This window comes from Ctenopharyngodon idella, chromosome 22 (genome assembly GCF_019924925.1).
Source record: "Ctenopharyngodon idella isolate HZGC_01 chromosome 22, HZGC01, whole genome shotgun sequence".
In the NCBI taxonomy this organism is placed as follows: domain Eukaryota; kingdom Metazoa; phylum Chordata; class Actinopteri; order Cypriniformes; family Xenocyprididae; genus Ctenopharyngodon; species Ctenopharyngodon idella.
This window is the reverse complement of record NC_067241.1, coordinates 15,316,185-15,336,370: the sequence shown is the minus strand read 5'-3', so window position 1 is coordinate 15,336,370 and position 20,186 is coordinate 15,316,185. Positions and strand designations below refer to the sequence as shown.

The following is a 20,186-nucleotide window of genomic DNA, read 5'->3' as shown; positions in this document are numbered from 1 at the left end:
TTGTGGAAAGCCTTCCCAGAAGAGTTGAAGCTGTTATAGCTGCAAAGGGTGGGCCAACTCCATATTAAACCCTACGGATTATAAATGGGATGTCATTAAAGTTCATGTGCACTTAAAGACAGATGTCACAAAACTTTTGGCAATATAGCGTATATATATTATTAAAATTACCATTTAAGATTTTATTCATTTCAACCATTTTATCAATCATTTATAACTGTCTCAGTATATTCTAAATCACTCTAATCCCCATATTGGGGACTTTTGGTATTATTCCAGAATCAGCAACTAAAAAACTCTTTCCTGTTTTATGTTAAAGCGACTCTGCTTATAAAGGTAATTATCCTATGTTTCAGCGTTAAACAAACTAAAGCTTATAATCTAATTGTTATTTATGCACAATAGTTTATATGTAGGCTATATTGTTATATGGTGTCATGTGTTAGCTATGTTTGGTATGATTACAGACTATGTTTTGCCAGAGGTGTCGTTAGGATATGCTAAACGAGCCAATGGCATTTAAGTAGCCTAATTTTCACTTTCTCCCAACGTGCATTCATTTAAATCCGGCTCCCCGCCTCTCTCTGTCGCTCTGTGTACCTGACCTGTACCACTACACTCGGAGCGTGTCCCCCTTCCTTCTTTTACATAATGGTATGGTCCTAGTCTGTCACATAATGGTATGATCTAGAACACCGGCATTCGCGAACGACACATCGCTGTCACCGAAAATCTGTTTCAGACTATAAACTCTGATTTGAGCAGTCGCGTGATAGACTATCATCAAGTCAAGTCATAGGACATTATCACGTCGTTTTCCAAAAGACTGGAGATGATACTGTTCGTTGTAGTAACGTGTTGGATTGGTAAGTAATGTGCCGGTTTGACAGTTACTCTCACAGGTTAATTTATACCGGGTGCAGTGTATTTACGGTTCAAAAACTTTTTAGGCATTGCTGCTGCTGCTGCTGTTGCTACGACTGCTGCCGGTGTTGATGATGATAAAGATGAGAATGAGACTCTCGGGGTTTCTGAAGGAGGAAACCTCACCATCTCTATTCACATCAATAACAAGGACGAAGACCCTCAGGTTTTGGTTACCCGTCTCAAAGGCTCCTCACAGGAAGCGATAGCACAGCTAATCTGCCACAATCGAGTCTGTGAGAGCGAGTACTGGATATCCGGAGTTTCTTTAGTGTCTGATGGAGAGAATGTAACGCTGTTCCTGATGAACGTCAGCCACAATCAAACGGGGCGTTACGAAGTTCGCAAACTGAGCGGAACACAGCTGGAAAACAAGATTTACACCATTATAGTGAATCGTAAGTATTATACGAGCATGTCATATTGTCTTTGATTGAAGTATCGCGCAGTGTTTCATGATGAAATATGTTATAGTAGTTGCTAATTTTATTTTGAGGCATTTTTACATCCAAAAACTTTCGGAAAGAACGAAATTGCTATTTAATTACATTTTTATACATATTAAGAACAGTTCCTGATTTTGTCTCCGGAAGCTGAAACAACATTAGCCACTGTATGCTATTGAAATGAATGTAGATATTTGCACACATTTAGCCGTAGAGGAATAATCTTTGGCTTCACACTATGAATGACTGAACTCAAGTGACTTATGGGTGGGATCGATGATGTGATGTTGCGTCGTAACACTCATGGTGTAGCGGATGTGACAGAGAGCGCTGACTGAACCGAAGCAACCATTGTTCTGGTGAAGGAATGCTGTAAGTTTATGCAGCAACATATATATATAAACAGTGATTGTGGACTAGAAAAGGAAAGATCGCCAAAACAAACTCATTTGAAAGTCTTCACGTTATTTGGGTGATTTTTAATATGGGGTTTTTCCTACTCCCTATAGTTAGTAGTACTATATACTGTTGGATGTATTATTTATTTATTTTAATCATTTCTTTATTATTAATTTAGTTATTTAAATCAATTTTAATGTATTTAAATTACATTTTATTATTATTGATTTATTTCAATTAAATGTGTAAATTGATTTTAAACTAAATGTATTTATTTTTTAAAACTGTTTTTCTCTAAACGTTTTCATAGACCCTGAACCCCTGATTTGTACTTAATTTGTCTTATATCTGGATATTTTGTTGTGTTGTTCTTGTTCTAAAACTTTAATTTGTTTCTTCCATGGAACACAAAATTATATTTTCTTGAAGAATATCCTGGGCACAATAAATGGGAATTCTGGTTATAAAAGTACTCATAAAAATATAAAGTAAACCATATGCCTCAAGCACTCATCTGAAACCATACAACAGCTTAATGTGAGAAATGTGGTGATGTTTGAGAATAACCTGCTCAGGTTTTTATACCAGTTGCACCACTTTCATTGTACATCACTGGTGTTGATCAGAGATGACCACAGGACATAAATTATACATTCTTTTGTACATATATATGTTAATCTAATTTGTGAAAATCCATGGACATTTAATACAGTTATTTAAGAACCCACTAACAGTTTTTGTTCGTGTTGTCCCATACAGAGCCTCGACTCAGTACCATCAGCCCTGAACTGCTGCCGTCTGTCAGGAACAGGAAGTCATTCACTGCAGGTGTAACCTCAGCTGCTGTGAGCATCTTGCTGCTCATCACTGCTGCTGTCATTGGTGTCGTTTATATGAAACGCAGGAAGGCAAGTATCATCACAGAGAAATGTATCTTAATCTGTCAAATCATGATGACATTAAAGATGACAACTTATTTTCTCTCCTTAAAGGAATAGTTCACCCCAAAAATATGAATTTGCTGAAAATGTACTCATCCACCCTCAGGCTATCCAAGATGTAAATTAGTTTGTTTTTTATCTAAAGAGATTTGGAGAAATTAACATTACATCACTTTCTCACCAGTGAATCCTCTGCAGTGAACGAGTGCGTCAGAATGAGTCCAAACAGCTGATAAAATCATCACAATAATCCACCTGACTCCAGTCCATCAGTTAACATCGTGCGAAGTGAAAAGCTGCGTGTTTGTAAGAAACAAATCCATCATTAAAGCATTTTAACTTTAAATCATCTCTTCTGTCCAAAATACCAGTCCATGATCAAAATCTACTGACATATTTGTTTAGATCAGTTTTGGACTGTAAATGGTGTTTGATCTGTGCATATTTCTCTCCTGATTCAGACAAGGTGAATATTATAGATAGAGGACTCGTATTTTAGCAAATGATGGATTTGTTTCTTACAAATATGCAGTTTTTCTCTTCACAAGATGTTAATTGATGGACTGTAGTCGTGTGGATTATTGTGATGCACACATTCACTGCAGAAATCCATCGGTGAGCAAATGATGTAATGCTAAATTTCTCCAAATCTCTTCAGATAAGAAACAAACTATCTACATCTTAGATGGCCAGAGGGTGAGTACATTATAGCAAATGTTTATTTTGGGATGAAATATTCCTTTAAGAATTTTATTGTGCAATGGCATGGTTTAGATATTTTAACCCTAAAATAGTTCTTGATTATGCTTTTGCATCTACACTATTATTTTCTCTTGGTTTGCATTACATCCAGTAATTGTGTTTTTGTATTAACTAACAGGCAAAGTGTCACACGATAACGGATCCCTGAGTGTTATTGATACTTATTGAATGTGGGAGAGTTATTTAACAACTGGCAACCTCATCTGGCCGGTTGTTTTTTCCATGTTAAATCATAAAGAGTCAGCAATAAGGATTCAAATGATGTTTGACTGCCTGAAGAGTGTAACCACTGGGACACTGGTGCTGTGTTTTGAGTGAGATCCAACCAGTGTGTGGATCAACCAGTGGGATGTGTGGAAAATCCCAACTTTCAAGTGATTCTGCATCCTTTGAGCAGCACGTACTGGAACAACAGCTGTTAGTTATAATGATGTTTATGTGTCCTTGAACTGCACAAGAATGTCCCATTTGTACATTTATAATTATTTTAGCATTATTATTAAGGGTTTGAACACTTAAGATTGTCCACTAGAGGATGCCAAAGGGATAAAAAAAATCCTGTTAAGTCTAATTAATAATTAATATAGCATTAATGTGAATGCCAAATAACTACTGATTTTATTTGTACAGTAGGACCATTGTGCACTGACAATATCTCCTTTGTTGTGCATAATTATTTAGGAAAGAATTATGTGATCTCCAAAATGATGTATAGAATATTTTTATAAAAGCACAATTTTGTAATTGAAATTACGTTATGCATTTATAAGTATTAATACAGATACTGTAGCACATTTTCTACTCAACAGCTCATAAGCAGCGACTGTGAGAGTCAATCACTTTATCAGAGCTTTTGTGATCTCTGAGTATAAGCTGTCAGTTTTTTTTTTTAATTTTTAATTTTTTTTTATTATATTTAAACATTTATTTAGGATGTTTTTTAGGACCTACATGTTTTTTCTTAAGCTGTTTCATCAAACCCTGACTTATCAGTGGAGATTCAAGATTGTTGTATTTGAAGATATACAGCATTTGTATCACTGAATCATTTACATGATGGTTTTGGTTTTGGATTGGACCACGATAACTGATAACTATAGGGTGAATTCAGGATTTATTGTTATATAAATTGTGAGCAGTGCTTTTTTTTTTTAATGCCTTTTATTAATTAGATGTATTGTTTTTATTTATTTTATTGTATACAACTACAGTTGTTTAAAAATATTTATACTGAAGGATGTAAGGATTCTCAATAGTTTGTATTACAACCATACATCTGTGTTGTGTTTGTATGGTTTAATTATACTATTTATAATTTAATCATTTTATTATTACTATCGTCATTTTATGTATTTTATGTTTCTAATTATTTCTTTTCTATTGTTGTTCATTCTTATGATAGTGTGGCATTAAGGGATGTTTGTCTCCATTTCAAGGTTTTTAACGTCCCAGGATGATGTTGTGAAGTATTAATTTTCCATGGTTTTTCTCTTGGTATAACAACACTTGTTGGATTTGTACTGGTCAGACGAAGTCTAAGCATTGAAACTAAGATTATTGAATAAACTCAGCTGTTTTTATTATCATCACTTCATCTCCTGCTTCTTCTCTTCTCTGGCTTTCTCAGTCAAACTCTCAGATGACTGTTAAAGGGTTAGTTCACCCAAAAATGGTTTTTGAAGCTTTACGAATCTTGAGCGTATATCAAACTGCCAAAGTCATGTGATTTCAGTAAACAGGGCTTAGTTACATTATAAGTGTTTCAAAAGTTCAATAGTTCACGTGACTTTGGCAGTTTGATTCACGCTCCGAACCACTGATTCGAAACAAAAGATTCGTAAAGCTTCATGAAGCAGTGTTTTGAAATCGCCCATCACTAGATATTGTTGAATAAAGTCGTTATTTTGTTTTTTTGGCGCACAAATAGTATTCTCGTCGCTTCATAACATTAAGGTTGAGCCACTGTAGTCACATGAACTGTTTTAAATATGTCTTTAGTAGCTTTCTGGGCATTGAAAGTGTAAAATTATCTATGTCAATGTCAATGGAGGCCTCACTGAGCCATCGGATTTCATCAAAAATATCTTAATTTGTGAAGATCTAAAGGTGAACAAAGGTCTTATGGGTGTGAAACGACATGAGGGTGAGTAATTAATGACTGAATTTTCATTTTTGGGTGAACTAACCCTTTAATAGAAAACAGAAATCTTCTGACAAGATCCAGCGTCTGATTTTACATTTCTGAAGTGGGGATTTCATCTGATCTAACACTGCTCTGAACAAAGACATTCACCACAGTGTATTTCTTAAAATCTCAATTGCCTATACACACACACACACACACACACACACACAAAACGTTTTATAATCTTCATATTCATACAAAGAAATATCTTCACAATTCTACAGGACAGATTAAAATGATTCTATATTATATTATTTTTAATCACTTTCAACTTTAACTTTACATTCTGTCACTCCAAACACATTTTGATTCAGAAATGATCAGATTCATATTAGTGTCCATAATTGTAATAATAAAATAAAAAAGTGCAGCAATGGTATGCACACTATTACCAGTTAAACACTGGTTAACCAATGAGTTAAGGAACAATTCCTGATATGAACTTAATGTATTCAGCTTGATTCATTCATATTGAGTCAAGTTAAAAATATCTATTTTACAAGTTAATTTAATGTTACCACATTATGTACATTTTTGGTTTGGACAAAACATTTTAAGTGTTTTGTGTATATATATATAGCAGTCAGTGCCCACAGAAGCAGTCACAGGCTTCACCTGTAACAACTGCAACAGACTCTGCCGCTCTCGTATCGGACTGTTCAGCGCAGATACTCCATTGTCTCTAGAGACAGAAGGATGCCATATATATATATATATATATATATAGTCTGTCACGATCACCAGTGAGAGTGCCAGTCATTGCCATCAGAGGGCACTCCAACCTGGATTACTATGATTGTCAAAGACTTCATTACCCATAACACACTGCCTGGTCTATCTGCCATTATTGTTCACAGCTGTTTCTCATTATTCTCATTAGCCCTGTCTTCATAAGCCCGTTTCACCCTGTTACTCACTGTGAGGTTTTGTTAGTTGTTATGCTGCATCTCTGAGCACTCTATCTGGTTTCATATCTCTTGGTTTTTTGAATTTCTTGCCTGTCTTCTGGATTACCCCTTTTGCCTGTGTTCCCTGATTTGTTTGCCTGTTTGGATTGCCTGCCTGGATATTGACCTATTGCCTGTTCTTTTGGATTACAGTTCTGGATTGTCCCTCTATTAAAGCTGCATTTGGATCTTCACTGTCTCGGAGCAGTTCGTGACACAGTCAAACCAAAAATTATTCAGACATTTTGATATCTGATATATTTTTAAGAGTGGTTGCAGGACACTATAGTTCATTTATGTAAGTGCCGACAGCAAAATAAAGTAAACTTGACATATTATACCCAAAAATTCTTCATACAGTGGGACTACCAGTAAAAAACCTGTATAAGTTTCTTTGTTCTGCTGAACACAAAAGAAGATATTTTGAAGAATGTGGGTTACCAAACAGTTGACTTTCATTGTATTTTTCCCCAATGATAACTTACTAAAATATTTTATAGGGAAAAAGGCAACAAAAAATATTTTTTGTGAAAAAGGTCAGAATTCCTATTATGATTTACATTTTTGAGGGGCACTCTTGTCATAAATTAATCTATTACTGTTCCTACGTAATTTGTAACAAAAAACAGTGGTCAAATATCTATTTAGGAGTCTTAGACCTTTCCAACGATATATAATTTGTCATTAGATTAGATTTTAATTGTAATAAAGTGAAGTAAACTTAGGTGTCCCGTATACGGGACGGTGACAGTTAAGAGGAAGCCCTTTTATAGCGTCTTGACCTGTAGGATTTGTAGTCCCTCTAATTTGTAGTCCTTGTACCCCATCACAAATAGATTACTAAGGTTTATGTGGCAATATTAAAGCAATATATAAATTTCAACTGTGTACTAGATAAACGAAAGACTGTCAAGACAACTGTAAATCCTGATTACTGAATGATCAAACATCTTTAACTTTTGTAGTCTCACAATAAACAAAAATTTCTTTATTCACATTATTTGGGTAACAGGGGTTTTCAATCTTTAAGATGCCAAATAAGGTCAATCCTAAAATATGTACATGTATACAATTTAACCTAAATCATTAAAATACATGGACATTTATTACAGATATTTGCAAAATGTGTTGTCCTTTACAGAGCCTCCACCATATACTGTCAGCCCAGAACAACCACCACCTGCCATCTACAGTAAATCATTCACTGCAGGCTTAACCACATCCGCTCTGCGCATCTCTGTGGTCATCACTGCTATCATTGGCGTCTTCTCCTGATAACACATGAAGGCAAGTATCGCCATGAAGCTAAAGAGAATGACACACAACTTTGTTTCTCTCCGTAAAGGATTAGTTCACTTTCAAATGAAAATTACCCCAAGCTTTACTCACTCTCAAGCCATCCTAGGTGTATATGACTTTCTTCTTTCTGATGAACACAATCTGAAAAATATTAATAAATATCCTGGCGCATCCGAGCTTTATAATGACAGTGAGCGGGATCAATGAGTATGAGCTGAAGAAAGTGTCTCCATTCACATCCATCCATCATAAACGTACTCCACACGACTCCAGGGGGTTAATAAAGGCCTTCTGAAGCGAAGCGATGCGTTTGTAAAAATATCCATATTTAACAGGTTATGAAGTAAAATATCAAGCTTCCGCTAGACCGCCTTCCATATTCAACTTACAAAAAAAAATGGAGCTGGCGTTGTGTCAGTTAAGCTTTTTCCGTAAGTTGAATAGGGAAGGCGCGGGACGTATAACGTAAGCTTTTCGAACTGTGAGAGATTTACACTTTCTTTATAAGGTGAATATGGAAGGCGGTCTGGCGGAAGCTATATATTTTGCTTCATAACTTGTTAAAAATGGATAATATTTTTACACAAACGCATCAATTTGCTTCAGAAGTCATTTATTAACCCCCCGGAGCCGTGTGGAGTACGTTTATGATGGATAGATGTGGATGGAGACACTTTCTTCAGCTCATACTCACTGAACCCGCTCACTGCCATTATTAAGCTCGGATGTGTCAGGATATTTATTCATATTTCTCAGATTGTGTTCATCAGAAAGAAGAAAGTCATATACACCTAGGATGGCTTGAGGGTGAGTAAAGCTTGGGCTAATTTTCGTTTGAAAGTGAACTAATCCTTTAAGAATATTATTGGATTGGTTTGGAATTCTAACAATGGAATAGTTTGGATATTATAAGTCTAAAATAGTTTATGCTTTTGCATCTAAACTATTATTTTTACTTGATTTGACTGGCATCCTGTAACTGTTTTTTATATTGACTTACAGGTAACACATGAGAAACTCTACGTCCAGTAGAAGTGACCATCACACTGAGCCTTACATACAGGTGCTGCGGTTTACTGGGTGTAAGATCCGCTTACATTCCTCTAATATAACACTGGAAACCTCATCCACAGGACTAAGATGAATGTAATAACAAGATAAGTCCTTTTTTCAATGACTACATTTACATGTGCACCAATAATGTGATCATTTCAAATAGTCAGAGTAAGAACTTAATCACAGTAAGATGTTTACATGACACAAGCAAACCTCTTCAATCACGTTTACATGCACTTTTCATTATTCCTCTAAGAGTTGTATTCACAACACAAGTTATACAGCCCAAAGGATGAACTAAATAGAGTAGGCGTGTTACTGCTCACTGTTTTGTCAAATGCAAAACGCATTTTTATGGTATATGGCATTAAATTTATGTTGCACAACATTGTCAACATGAACTCCGTTTCTTTAGCACCCCAAAAATGTGATGCGTTCTTCATCTCTGATGAATCTGCACATGACGGCATCATCCGTGTTCATCACAAGCACATGTGTACTTTGGCCAGAGTGAAGTAGATGTGATTAAATTGTTTACATACCTGCATACAGCACATATTTTACTTTAATCATGGTTACTATTAATCGCATCAATTTCATCAAAGTATTGTGTTTACATGAGGTGAAGATTAATCGTCTCGTTATGATTCACATTATGAGGGTGCCTGTAAATGTAGTCAGTTATAATAAGTAAGCTATAAGTAATCAAATGGTACTGTTTAATGGTACTGCTTATTGAGTGACCCGACATGTGCATCAGCCAGTGGGACATGTAGAAATTCACAAGAGATTCTGCTGCCTTTGAGTGGCACATACACTCTTAAATATAAAGGTTCAAAGAGGTCAATTTTTGTGCCATGGAACAATCTTTCAGATGAACAGTACTTTAAAGAACCATTTTTTTTCTTGCTGTGAAGAACATTTTAATAAGCAAACAGTGGAAAGTTTCCATGGATGTTAAAGGTTCTTCAATGAACCGTCAATGCCAATAATGAAGCTTTATTTTTAAGAGTGTGGTGGCACAACAGGTGTTACTTTTAATGATGTTTATGTGTTCTTGAACTCCAAGAGACCAAAATGTGTTCCATTTATCATTTTAAGCACTGAAGGTTGTTCACTAGAGGGCGCCAAAAGATAAATCCTGTTAAGTTCACTTTCATATAAAAATTTCCTGATAATTTACTCACCCCCATGTCATCCAAGATGTTCATGTCTTTCTTTCTGCTGTTGAAAAGAAATTAAGGTTTTTGAGGAAAACATTCCAGGATTATTCTCCTTATAGTGGACTTCAATGGTCTCCAAACGGTTGAAGGTCAAAATTATAGTTTCAGTGCAGCTTCAAAGGGCTTTAAACGATACCAGACGAGGAATAAGGGTCTTATCTAGAGAAACGATCAGTCAATTTCGAAAAAAATGTATATGCTTTATATAAACAAATGATCGCCTTCCAAGTGCTTCCACCAAAACCGCACTTTCGTATTCTTCAAAAAGCTTACGCTGTATGTCCTACGCCTTCCCTATTCAACTTACGGAACGAACGCAGCGCCAGTTAAATTTTTTCCGTAAGTTGAATAGCACTTGGAAGGTGATCATTTGTTTATATAAAGCATATACATTTACATTTTTTTCGAAAATGACCGATCGTTTCGCTAGATAAGACTCTTATTCCTCGTCTGGTATCGTTTAAAGCCCTTTGAAGCTGCACTGAAACTATAATTTTGACCTTCAACCGTTTGGAGTCCATTGAAGTCCACTATAAGGAGAATAATCCTGGAATGTTTTCATCAAAAACCTTAATTTCTTTTCGACTGAAGAAAGAAAGAGATGGACATCTTGGATGACATGGGGGTGAGTAAATTATCAGGAAAATTTTATATGAAAGTGGACTAATCCTTTAATAACTACTACTTTTAGGACCATGACAATATCTGCTTTGTTTTTATAAATAGCTTGCTAAGAAATATATATCTGCAAAATTCTTGTAGATCATTAAATGTTAACATATTTTTATTTCCTTTTTATTAAGTTGCCATACATGATTATATTTTGCAGTATGATTAAAGTGAAGAGACAATATTATTTGTCTCTTTTAATATATTGTGTAGAATGGTATTTCAGTAAAAGCACTTTTTTTGCACATAAATGGGCAACTTAATTATTTCTAAGCTTTTAAGTATTATTACAGACAATGTAATCCATTCTCTTGTAACCTTGTAAGAAGCAATGATATTGCAAGTGTCAATCTCTATAGATTGTTGTGATTCTGAGATTCAAGGCAATTATATCACCTTACACAAGCTTTTAGTTTTGCACCAAGATAATTGATAAAAGATTAGCATTATACGATTTTTGTATTACCCATTGTATTGTCCATGTTCATTAGAAACATTGTATGTTTAATTATATGATTTTTTTTTATTTTTATTTATTTATATATATTTTAAAAATAAAGTTATATGGAAGACTATCAATTTTGTTAGACTGTTCTGAATGAAGGCATTTACCACAGTGTGTTTCTTAAAATCTCAGTTGCCTACACATACATGGATATAGAGATGAGCCAAAACATTAGGACCACCTCCCTAATATCCTGTTGGTCCTCCGTGTGCTGCCAAAACAGTGCCGACCCGCTGAGGCATGGACTTGTTGGTCCAGCACATCCCACAGCTGCTCGCATGGATTGAGATCTGGGGAGTTTGGAGGCCAGAGCAACACCTTGAACTCTTCATCATGTTGAGTGTGTGGTAGGGTGTATTATCCTGCTGAAAGAGGCCACTTCCACCAGTAAACACCACTGTCATGAAGGTGTTTCCCAGCAGAACATAGAGCATCATGATCACACTCCCTCCATCGGCTCCTCGTCATCCCACAGGAGAGGCTACTCACTGCAGAGCCATGGGTGGAGTATAACCTCCAGCTCCCCCTCCCTCGACCTACTGTGGGCATGATGGGTGGAGCTGCATCCTCCAATTACACCCTACCCTACCCATAACCCTATCTCTCCATCCATTAAACAGTTGAAGCTCCACCTTCATGCTCCAGAGAGGTGGAGTTGGAGGTCATTTGGCTCTGCAGCGAGCACCACTTGTCCCACAGTGATCCTGGTGCATCACTTCCCCAGGTAAACGCCACACACATCCATGTGATTTAAAATAAAACGGGACTTATCGAACCAGATGACCTTCTACTGCTCCAAGTTCCAGTTCCGATGCTCATGAGCCCATAGGTGCTTTCGACGGGGGACAGGGGTCATCGTAGACACTCTGGGATACACAACTCCATACAGAGCAAAGTGTGATGCATTGTGTGTTGTGATACATTCATCCCATAACTATCCCGTCTGGTCCGTGCCAACAGAAGCTATACTGTGACGCAAGTCACATAAATTGTAATGGGCATTTGGACGTAAACCCGGGAGCGCTGCACTGTGCTTACTGTGTCAACTACGTAAGAGACTGCCAGGGGAGAGAAGAAATTATTCAACAAAGTTGTTATTTTTGATTTGTTTTTGGGTTAACTAACTCTTTAACTGTGTAAATTTATAATTTCCTTTTCATTATTTTTTCATTTAAATTTGAAGTTAAAATAAATGTATTTTAAAATTTAGAAATACAGCCTTGCTTTATTAGGCAATTGCGCAGTGAAAATTACCCCAAAGTACCACCTACTGTCCAACCTTGGGATATTTTACTTTAATATAACAATTTTTGTTTGGCAGCCATTGCAGCCAGTCATTTGACCGTTTTGTTTTTTTTCATGAGAAATTATGCCAACTGTCCTTTTGTGCCATCTGGTGGTGATTGTGAAAATTATATTCAGTCCAGCATCACAAGATGGCAGTGTTTGACCATTCTTATACTCTTAAAAACAGGTCAGTCACTTTGGAAGTTTTTTTTCCCACCTGATTATGATATATAACACACAACTGTGACACAACAAATTTAAAGCACATATATTGAGTGTAAAATGTTCATTAAAAGACTTTCTAAAAATGTCTTAGAATAATAGATAAAATCAACACAATTTCTATAGTTGCAGTCTTTTGTTTTCATTGTTTGTTGAATATCTCTGGTTGAGTAAATGGTACAATAACTCATGGGTTAAAAAAAAGTCAGATTCATTATCAGGGAATATATTTTCTGAATATTATTATATATAATATTATAATAATATTTCCTGAATGCAACAGTGTTAATTTACCAATGTGAAGCAGACAGAAAAGATGTTTATTTGAGATCAAACTATATTTAGGCCTATACATTTTCTTGATTTTATATAAGATTTTATTAATTTCAACAATATTTTCAATCTTTTATAATTGTCTCAGTATATTCTAAATCACTTCTCATCCCCATATTGGGGACTTTTGTGTACCAACTGTATTATTTCCAGAATCAGCAACTAAAAAACTCGAACTTATGCTCTTGGAAGCACATCTCAGTGGGGTGATGTGTGTGGTGTGATGTTGTGGGGTGGGGTGGGTTGGGTTGGGTTGGTTAGGAGGAGAAAGTGCCAAACCATAGATAAATATAAGTAGATGCTTCATGACTGACTAATGGCCGCTATGCGTAAGCCGTCCGCCATATTGGGACGGTCAAAGAAGTGATCTTTATTTATTTTATTTTTTTAAAGCCACGAGTACTTGAGTTGCAACCTTGACATGAATATCTATATCTGCAATCAGCAGATGAGTTTTGTAGTATTTAGTTTATCATTTATGTTAGATGATTCTACATGTGCTAAAAATATTGTTTAAAGCACTTTTAAATATTATTATCAGAGAACCTTGCGGCCAAATTGCTCTTAGCTTCTAATGAAAGCAGTGATCTGATTATAAACATTCTCACATGTTAAATGTTATCCCATTTCTTTGGCAAATTAAATCGGCGGTTGTGGCAATGTGGTTATAAAACTCAGTTTTTTTTTTTTCCTGAGTGAAGACGGCATCTGTACTGTTGACCGTTCAAAGATGGCGGACGCGTTCACGTGTCTATAGCAGTTGAATGAGGAAACTACTTTTATATACATCTATGTTTAAAGTGCCGGTGAATTTGAGACCGTTCGCCATCTCTGATTTGAGCAGTCGCGTGAGTGATAGACTACTAGGGTCTGTCAAGTCAAGTCATTGGATTATCAAGTGTTTTCCAAGGGATTGAAGATGATACTCTTCGTTGTAATGATCGGTAAGTAATGTGCCGGTTTGACCAGTTACTCTCACAGGTTAATTTATACCGGGTGCAGTGTATTTACGGTTCAAAAACTTTTTAGGCATTGCTGCTGCTGCTGCTGCTGTTGCTACGACTGCTGCCGGTGTTGATGATGATAAAGATGAGAATGAGACTCTCGGGGTTTCTGAAGGAGAAAACATCACCATCTCTATTCACATCAATGACAAGGACGAAGACCCTCAGGTTTTGGTTACCCGTCTCAAAGGCTCCTCACAGGAATTGATAGCACAGCTAATCTGCCACAATCGAGTCTGTAAACGCGAGTACTGGATATCCGGAGTTTCTTTAATGTCTGATGGAGAGAATGTAACGCTGGTCCTGATGAACGTCAGCCACAATCAAACGGGGCGTTACGAAGTTCGCAAACTGAGCGAACCGCTGGAAAGCAAGATTTACAACATTACAGTGTATCGTAAGTATACGAGCATCGTATGTTTATGATTTGATTGAAGTATCGCGCAGTGTTTTCATGATGAAATGTGTTATAGTAGTTGCATCATAAAAAGTTGCATCATCATAATGTCATAGGACAGCAAGAAAGCAGCAGTATAGAGTTTGCTATTTTAGAGAAATAAATGTTTATTTTGAGGCATTTTGACTTATGCGGGCATCTAAAAACTTCGGGAAAGCATGAAATTACATTTTATACATATTGCAAAGAACATCCGGTTTTTGTCTCCGGTAAGCTGAAACGACATCATAGCCACTGTATGCTATTAAAATGAATGTAGATATTTGTGCACTTTTAGCCGTATAAATATAATAACTTAAAGGTTTTGACTTTATACGATGTATGACTTAACTCATGTGGCATGCGTGGGAGGGATCGCAAGTTTTGACGTCGAGTCGTAACCTTGCGTCATCACGACGCAGCGTTCGTGTGCGCGGACATGACAGAGAGCACTGAACCGAAGCTAGCATTGTTCTGGTGAAGTTGTCATTCATTCACAATATGCAAAGTTTATGCAGCAACATTAAAAAAAAAAAAAAAAAAAAAAAAAAAAAAAAAAAAAAAAACTTAATCGTAATTGTGGGCTAGAAAAGGAAAGATCACCAAAACAAACTTTTTAATGTGGGCATGATGACAAGCTAAGTAATCAAACATCTTTAACTTTTGAAGTCCCACAACAAACAAACTCACTTGAACGTCTTCACGTTATTAGGTGATTTAAAACAGGGGTTTTCAATTGTTTAGATGCCACAGACCCCAAATATGATTATCCTCATGAGAAGGCCACAATCCTAAACTTTAAAAGGCAGCTATATATTTTCTTGTAAAAACCCAATTCATACTATATGAAAAATAAATACTTTAATAAAAAAATGTGTAAAATATTATTTATGAAATAGTTTGTTCCTATTACATTACATTTTTCCTGCTCACTATAGTACTATAATGTTGATGTATTATTTATTTGTTTGTATATTTATTTTGATCATTTCTTTATTATTTAGTTATTTAAATCTTTCAATGATTTTTTTTTAGTTTATTTAAATTATATATATATATTTATTATATGCATTTTTTTTTTTTTTTTTTTACACTGTTTTACTCTAAACTTCTTTGCAGACCCCCCTAGCATTTACTTGTGGTCCCCAGACCCCCGTTTTAAGAAACATTTTTACTTCTGTCTCATACCTGGATTCACTGAAAATGATTTTTTATTGTCCTAAAACTTAAATTTGTTTCTTCCATGGAACACAAAATTATATTTTCTTGAAGAATATCCTGGACACTTAATGAAAATGAGTAGGACTTAAGGTTATAAAAATACTTCAACACCATAAAAGTATAAAGTAGTCCATATGGCTCAAGCACTTATCTGAAGCCATACAACAGCTTCATGTGAGAAATAAGAAATGCGGTGATGTTTGGTCATGAGATGTGAGAATAACCTGCCTGGATCTTTATTCCAATTGCAGTACTTTCATTGTATAGATTATCTCTGGTGTTGATCAAAGATGACCACAGGACGAAAATTATACGTTTCTTTGTACATATATACATGCTAACCTAAATCGTGAAAATCCATGGACGTTTAATACTGTTATTTGTTAAGAACCCAATAACAGTTTTTGTTCGTGTTGTCCCATACAGAGCCTCGACTCCGTACCATCAGCCCTGAGCTGCTGCCGTCTGTCACACACAGGAAGTCACTCACTGCAGGTGTAACCTCAGCTGCAGTGGGCATCCCGGTGCTGCTCATCACTGCTGCTGCCGCCATCATCGGTGTCGTTTATATGAAACGCAGGAAGGCAAGTATCATCACAGAGAAATTTATCTTAATCTGTTAAATCATGATGACATTAAAGATGACAACTTATATTCTCTCCTTTTAAAAAATGAAAATTATCCAATGATTGACTCACCCTCAAGCCATCCTAGGTGTATATGAACACAAATGGAGCTATATTAAATAATATCCTGGCTCTTCCCAGCTTGTTATGGCGTTGAATAGAGCCCGAGTTTTTGAAGCTCCAAAAAGCGCATCACAACAGTAATCCATACGACTCCAGTGGGTTAATATTTGTGTTTTGCAGAAAGAAGAAACCTATTTCCTTTAAAGAAATAGTTCACCTAAAAATGAAAATTTGCACCCTCTGGCCAACCAAGATGTAAATTAGTTTGTTTCTTATCTGAACAGATTTAGAGAAACTAACATTACTTCACTTTCTCACCAATGAATCCTCTGCAGTGAACGAGTGCATCAGAATGAGTCCAAACAGCTGATAAAAACATCACAATAATCCACACGTGAATCAATCCATCAATTAACATCTTGTGAAGCGAAAAGCTGCGTGTTTGCAAGAAACAAATCCATCATTAAAGGATTAGTTCACTTTCAAATGAAAATTAGCCCAAGCTTTACTCACCCTCAAGCCATCCTAGGTGTATATGACTTTCTTCTTTCTGATGAACACAGTCAGAGAAATATTAATACATATTCTGATGCATCCAAGCTTAATAATGGCAGTGTGCGGGTTCAGTGAGTATGAGCTGAAGAAAGTGCTTCCATCCACATCCATCCATCATAAACGTACTCCACACGGCTCCGGGGGATTAATAAAGGCCTTCTGAAGCAAAGCGATGTGTTTGTGTAAAAAAAAAAAAAAAAACAGATTCATATTTAACAAGTTATGAAGTAAAATATCTAGCTTCCGCCAGACCGACTTCCATATTCAATGTATAAAGAAAGTGTAAAACTCTCACAGTTTCATAAATCTTACGCTACGTCCTATAACTTCCCTATTCAACTTACGGAAACAGCTTAACTGACGCGACGCCAATTTTTAACTTTCTTCGTAAGTTGAATATGGAAGGCGGTCCGTTACTAAATGAAAATATGTTTTTTTTTTTTTTTTACACAAACGCATCGCTTCGCTTCAGAAGGCCTTTATTAACCCCCCGGAGCCGTGTGGAGTACGTTTATGATGGATGGATGTGGATGGAGACACTTCTTCAGCTCATACTCACTGAACCCGCTCACTGTCATTATAAAGCTCGGATGCGTCAGAATATTTATTAATATTTCTCAGATTGTGTTCATCAGAAAGAATAAAGTCATATACACCTAGGATGGTTTGAGGGTGAGTAAAGCTTGGGGTAATTTTCATTTGAAAGTGAACTAATCCTTTAAGACGTTTTAACTTTAAATCATCTCTTCTGTCCAAAATACTAGACCATGATCAAAATCCACTGACATATTTGTTTAGAACAGTTTTAGCTTGTAAATGGTGTTTGATCTGTGCATATTTCTCTCCTAGTTCGGACAAGATAAATATTATAGCTAGAGGACTTGTATTTTTTTTTCTTACAAACATTCAGCTTTTCACAAGATGTTGATGGACTGGAGTCAGGTGGATTATTGTGATGATAAGAAACAAACTAATTTACATCTTGGATGAAGTCTTTATTTTGGGGTTAGCTATTCTTTTACTGTGCAATGGGATGGTTTGGATATTATAAACCTAAAATAGTTATGTATTATGCTTTTTCATCTACACCATTATTTTCACTTGGTTTGTGTGGCATCATGTAATTGTGTTTTTGTGTTGACTTACAGGCAACTTTTTACAAAGTGTCACAAGATGACAACAGCGCAGCCAGCAGTCTTTGTGGATCCCGGAGTGTTATTGATATTTAATGAATGTGGGGGAATTATTCACACTTAGAAACCTCATCTGGCTCAGGACTAAGCTGGAAAAACAGGGCATGTTGTTTTTTCCATGTTAAATTAGAAGCCAGCAATAAGTAATCAAATGATGTTTGACTGCCTGAAGAGTGTAACCACTGGGACACTGGTGCTGTGTTTTGAGTGAGATCCAACCAGTGTGTGGATCAACCAGTGGGATGTGTGGAAAATCCCAAGTGATTCTGCATCCTTTGAGCAGCTCGTACTGGAACAACAGCTGTTAGTTATAATGATGTTTATGTGTCCTTGAACTGCACAAGACCACAGAATGTCCCATTTGTATATTTATAATTCTTTTAGCATTATTATTAAGGGTTTGAACACTTAAGATTGTCCACTAGAGGATGCCAAAGGGATTAAAAAAATCCTGTTAAGTCTAATTAATAATCAATATCGCATTAATGTGAATGCCAAATAACTACTGATTTTATTTGTACAGTAGGACCATTGTGCACTGACAATATCTCCTTTGTTTGTTATTTCCAAAATTATTTAGTATAATATATAGAATATTTTTATAAAAGCACAATTTTGAAAATTGAAATTAAGTTACCCATTTATATGCCTAAGTATCTATACAGATACTGTAGCACATTTTCTACTCAACAGCTCATAAGCAACGACTGCGAGAGTCAATCACTTTATCAGAGCTGTTATGATCTCTGAGTATAAGCTGTCAGTTTTCTGTGTTTTTATTTATTTTTTTTTTTTTTACATTTTTTATTACATTTAAACATTTATTTATTAATTTTTTTTTAGGACCAACATGTATTTTCTTAAGCTGTTTCATCAAACCCTGACTTATCAGTGGAGATTCAAGATTGTTGTATTTGAAAAGATATACAGCATTTGTATCACTGAATCATTTACATGATGGTTTTGGTTTTGGATTGGACCACGATAACTGCAGCCTGTGACTATAGGGTGAATTCAGGGTTTATTGTTGCTGTTGTTATAAATTATGAGCAGTGTTATAGGATTTTTTAACTGCATATTATTTAAAAAAGTTATTTATGTGCTGGTTTAATCTGTGTTATTTTTATATGGTTTAAATTTACCATTTATCGTCATTTTATGTTTTTATATTTTATATTACTTTTCTATTGTTGTTTAATCTTATTATTGTGTGGCTTTAAGGGATGTTTGTCTTCATGACTATAAGAGAATGTCTCCATTTCAAGGTTTTTAACGTCACAGGATGATGTTGTGAAGCATTAATTTTCAATGGTTTTTTTCTTGGTATAACAACACTTGTAGAATTTGTACTGGTCTGACAAAGTCTGAGCACTGAAACACAAAACTCACTATTCAATAAACTGTTTTTTCAATAAAGCTGTTTTTATTATCATCACTTCATCTCCTGCTTCTGCTCTTCTCTGGCTTTCTCAGTCAAACTCTCAGACGACTGTTAAAGTGTTAGTTCACCCAAAAATGAAATTTCTGTCATTAATTACTCACCCTCATGTTGTTCCACACCTGTAAGACCTTCGTTCATCTTCAGAACACAAATTAAGATATTTTTGATAAAATCTGATGGCTCAGTGAGGCCTGCATTGACAACAAGATAATGATGCCCAGAAAGCTACTAAAGATATATTTAAAACAGTTCATGTGACTACAGTGGTTCAACCTTAATGTTATGAAGAGACAAGAATACTTTTTGTGCCACAAAAAAACAAAATAAAGACTTTATTCAACAATATCTAGTGATGGACGATTTCAAAACACTGCTTCATGAAGCTTTGAAGCTTTACGAATCTTGTCGCTTGTCTCTCGTCGCTTCATAACATTAAGGTTGAACCACTG

The 20,186-nt window shown here is 35.6% G+C and overlaps 1 protein-coding gene and 1 long non-coding RNA gene across 6 annotated transcripts; both read left to right on the top strand.

Annotated features, from left to right (window-relative positions):
• The first annotated feature begins 580 nt into the window (after window positions 1–580).
• On the top strand, window positions 581–19,736 carry si:rp71-80o10.4 (uncharacterized protein LOC100307105 homolog). 5 transcript variants are annotated; one of them, XM_051879140.1, is made up of 4 exons: window positions 581–866; window positions 951–1,322; window positions 2,529–2,677; window positions 18,252–19,736. In XM_051879140.1, exons 1-4 carry the CDS (start codon window positions 833–835, stop codon window positions 18,330–18,332), a joined length of 636 nt encoding a protein of 211 aa, XP_051735100.1. In that variant the 5' UTR covers window positions 581–832; the 3' UTR covers window positions 18,333–19,736. The 5 variants fall into 5 exon arrangements, 3 of the variants coding, with proteins under 3 accessions (XP_051735100.1, XP_051735102.1, XP_051735101.1); XM_051879142.1 differs by lacking the exon at window positions 18,252–19,736 and adding an exon at window positions 3,711–5,061; XM_051879141.1 differs by lacking the exon at window positions 18,252–19,736 and adding an exon at window positions 3,591–5,061.
• On the top strand, window positions 10,309–12,990 carry LOC127504487 (uncharacterized). The gene is made up of 2 exons (XR_007927395.1): window positions 10,309–10,807; window positions 11,489–12,990. It is a non-coding gene; the product is annotated as an uncharacterized LOC127504487 (long non-coding RNA).
• Window positions 19,737–20,186: the final 450 nt, after the last annotated feature.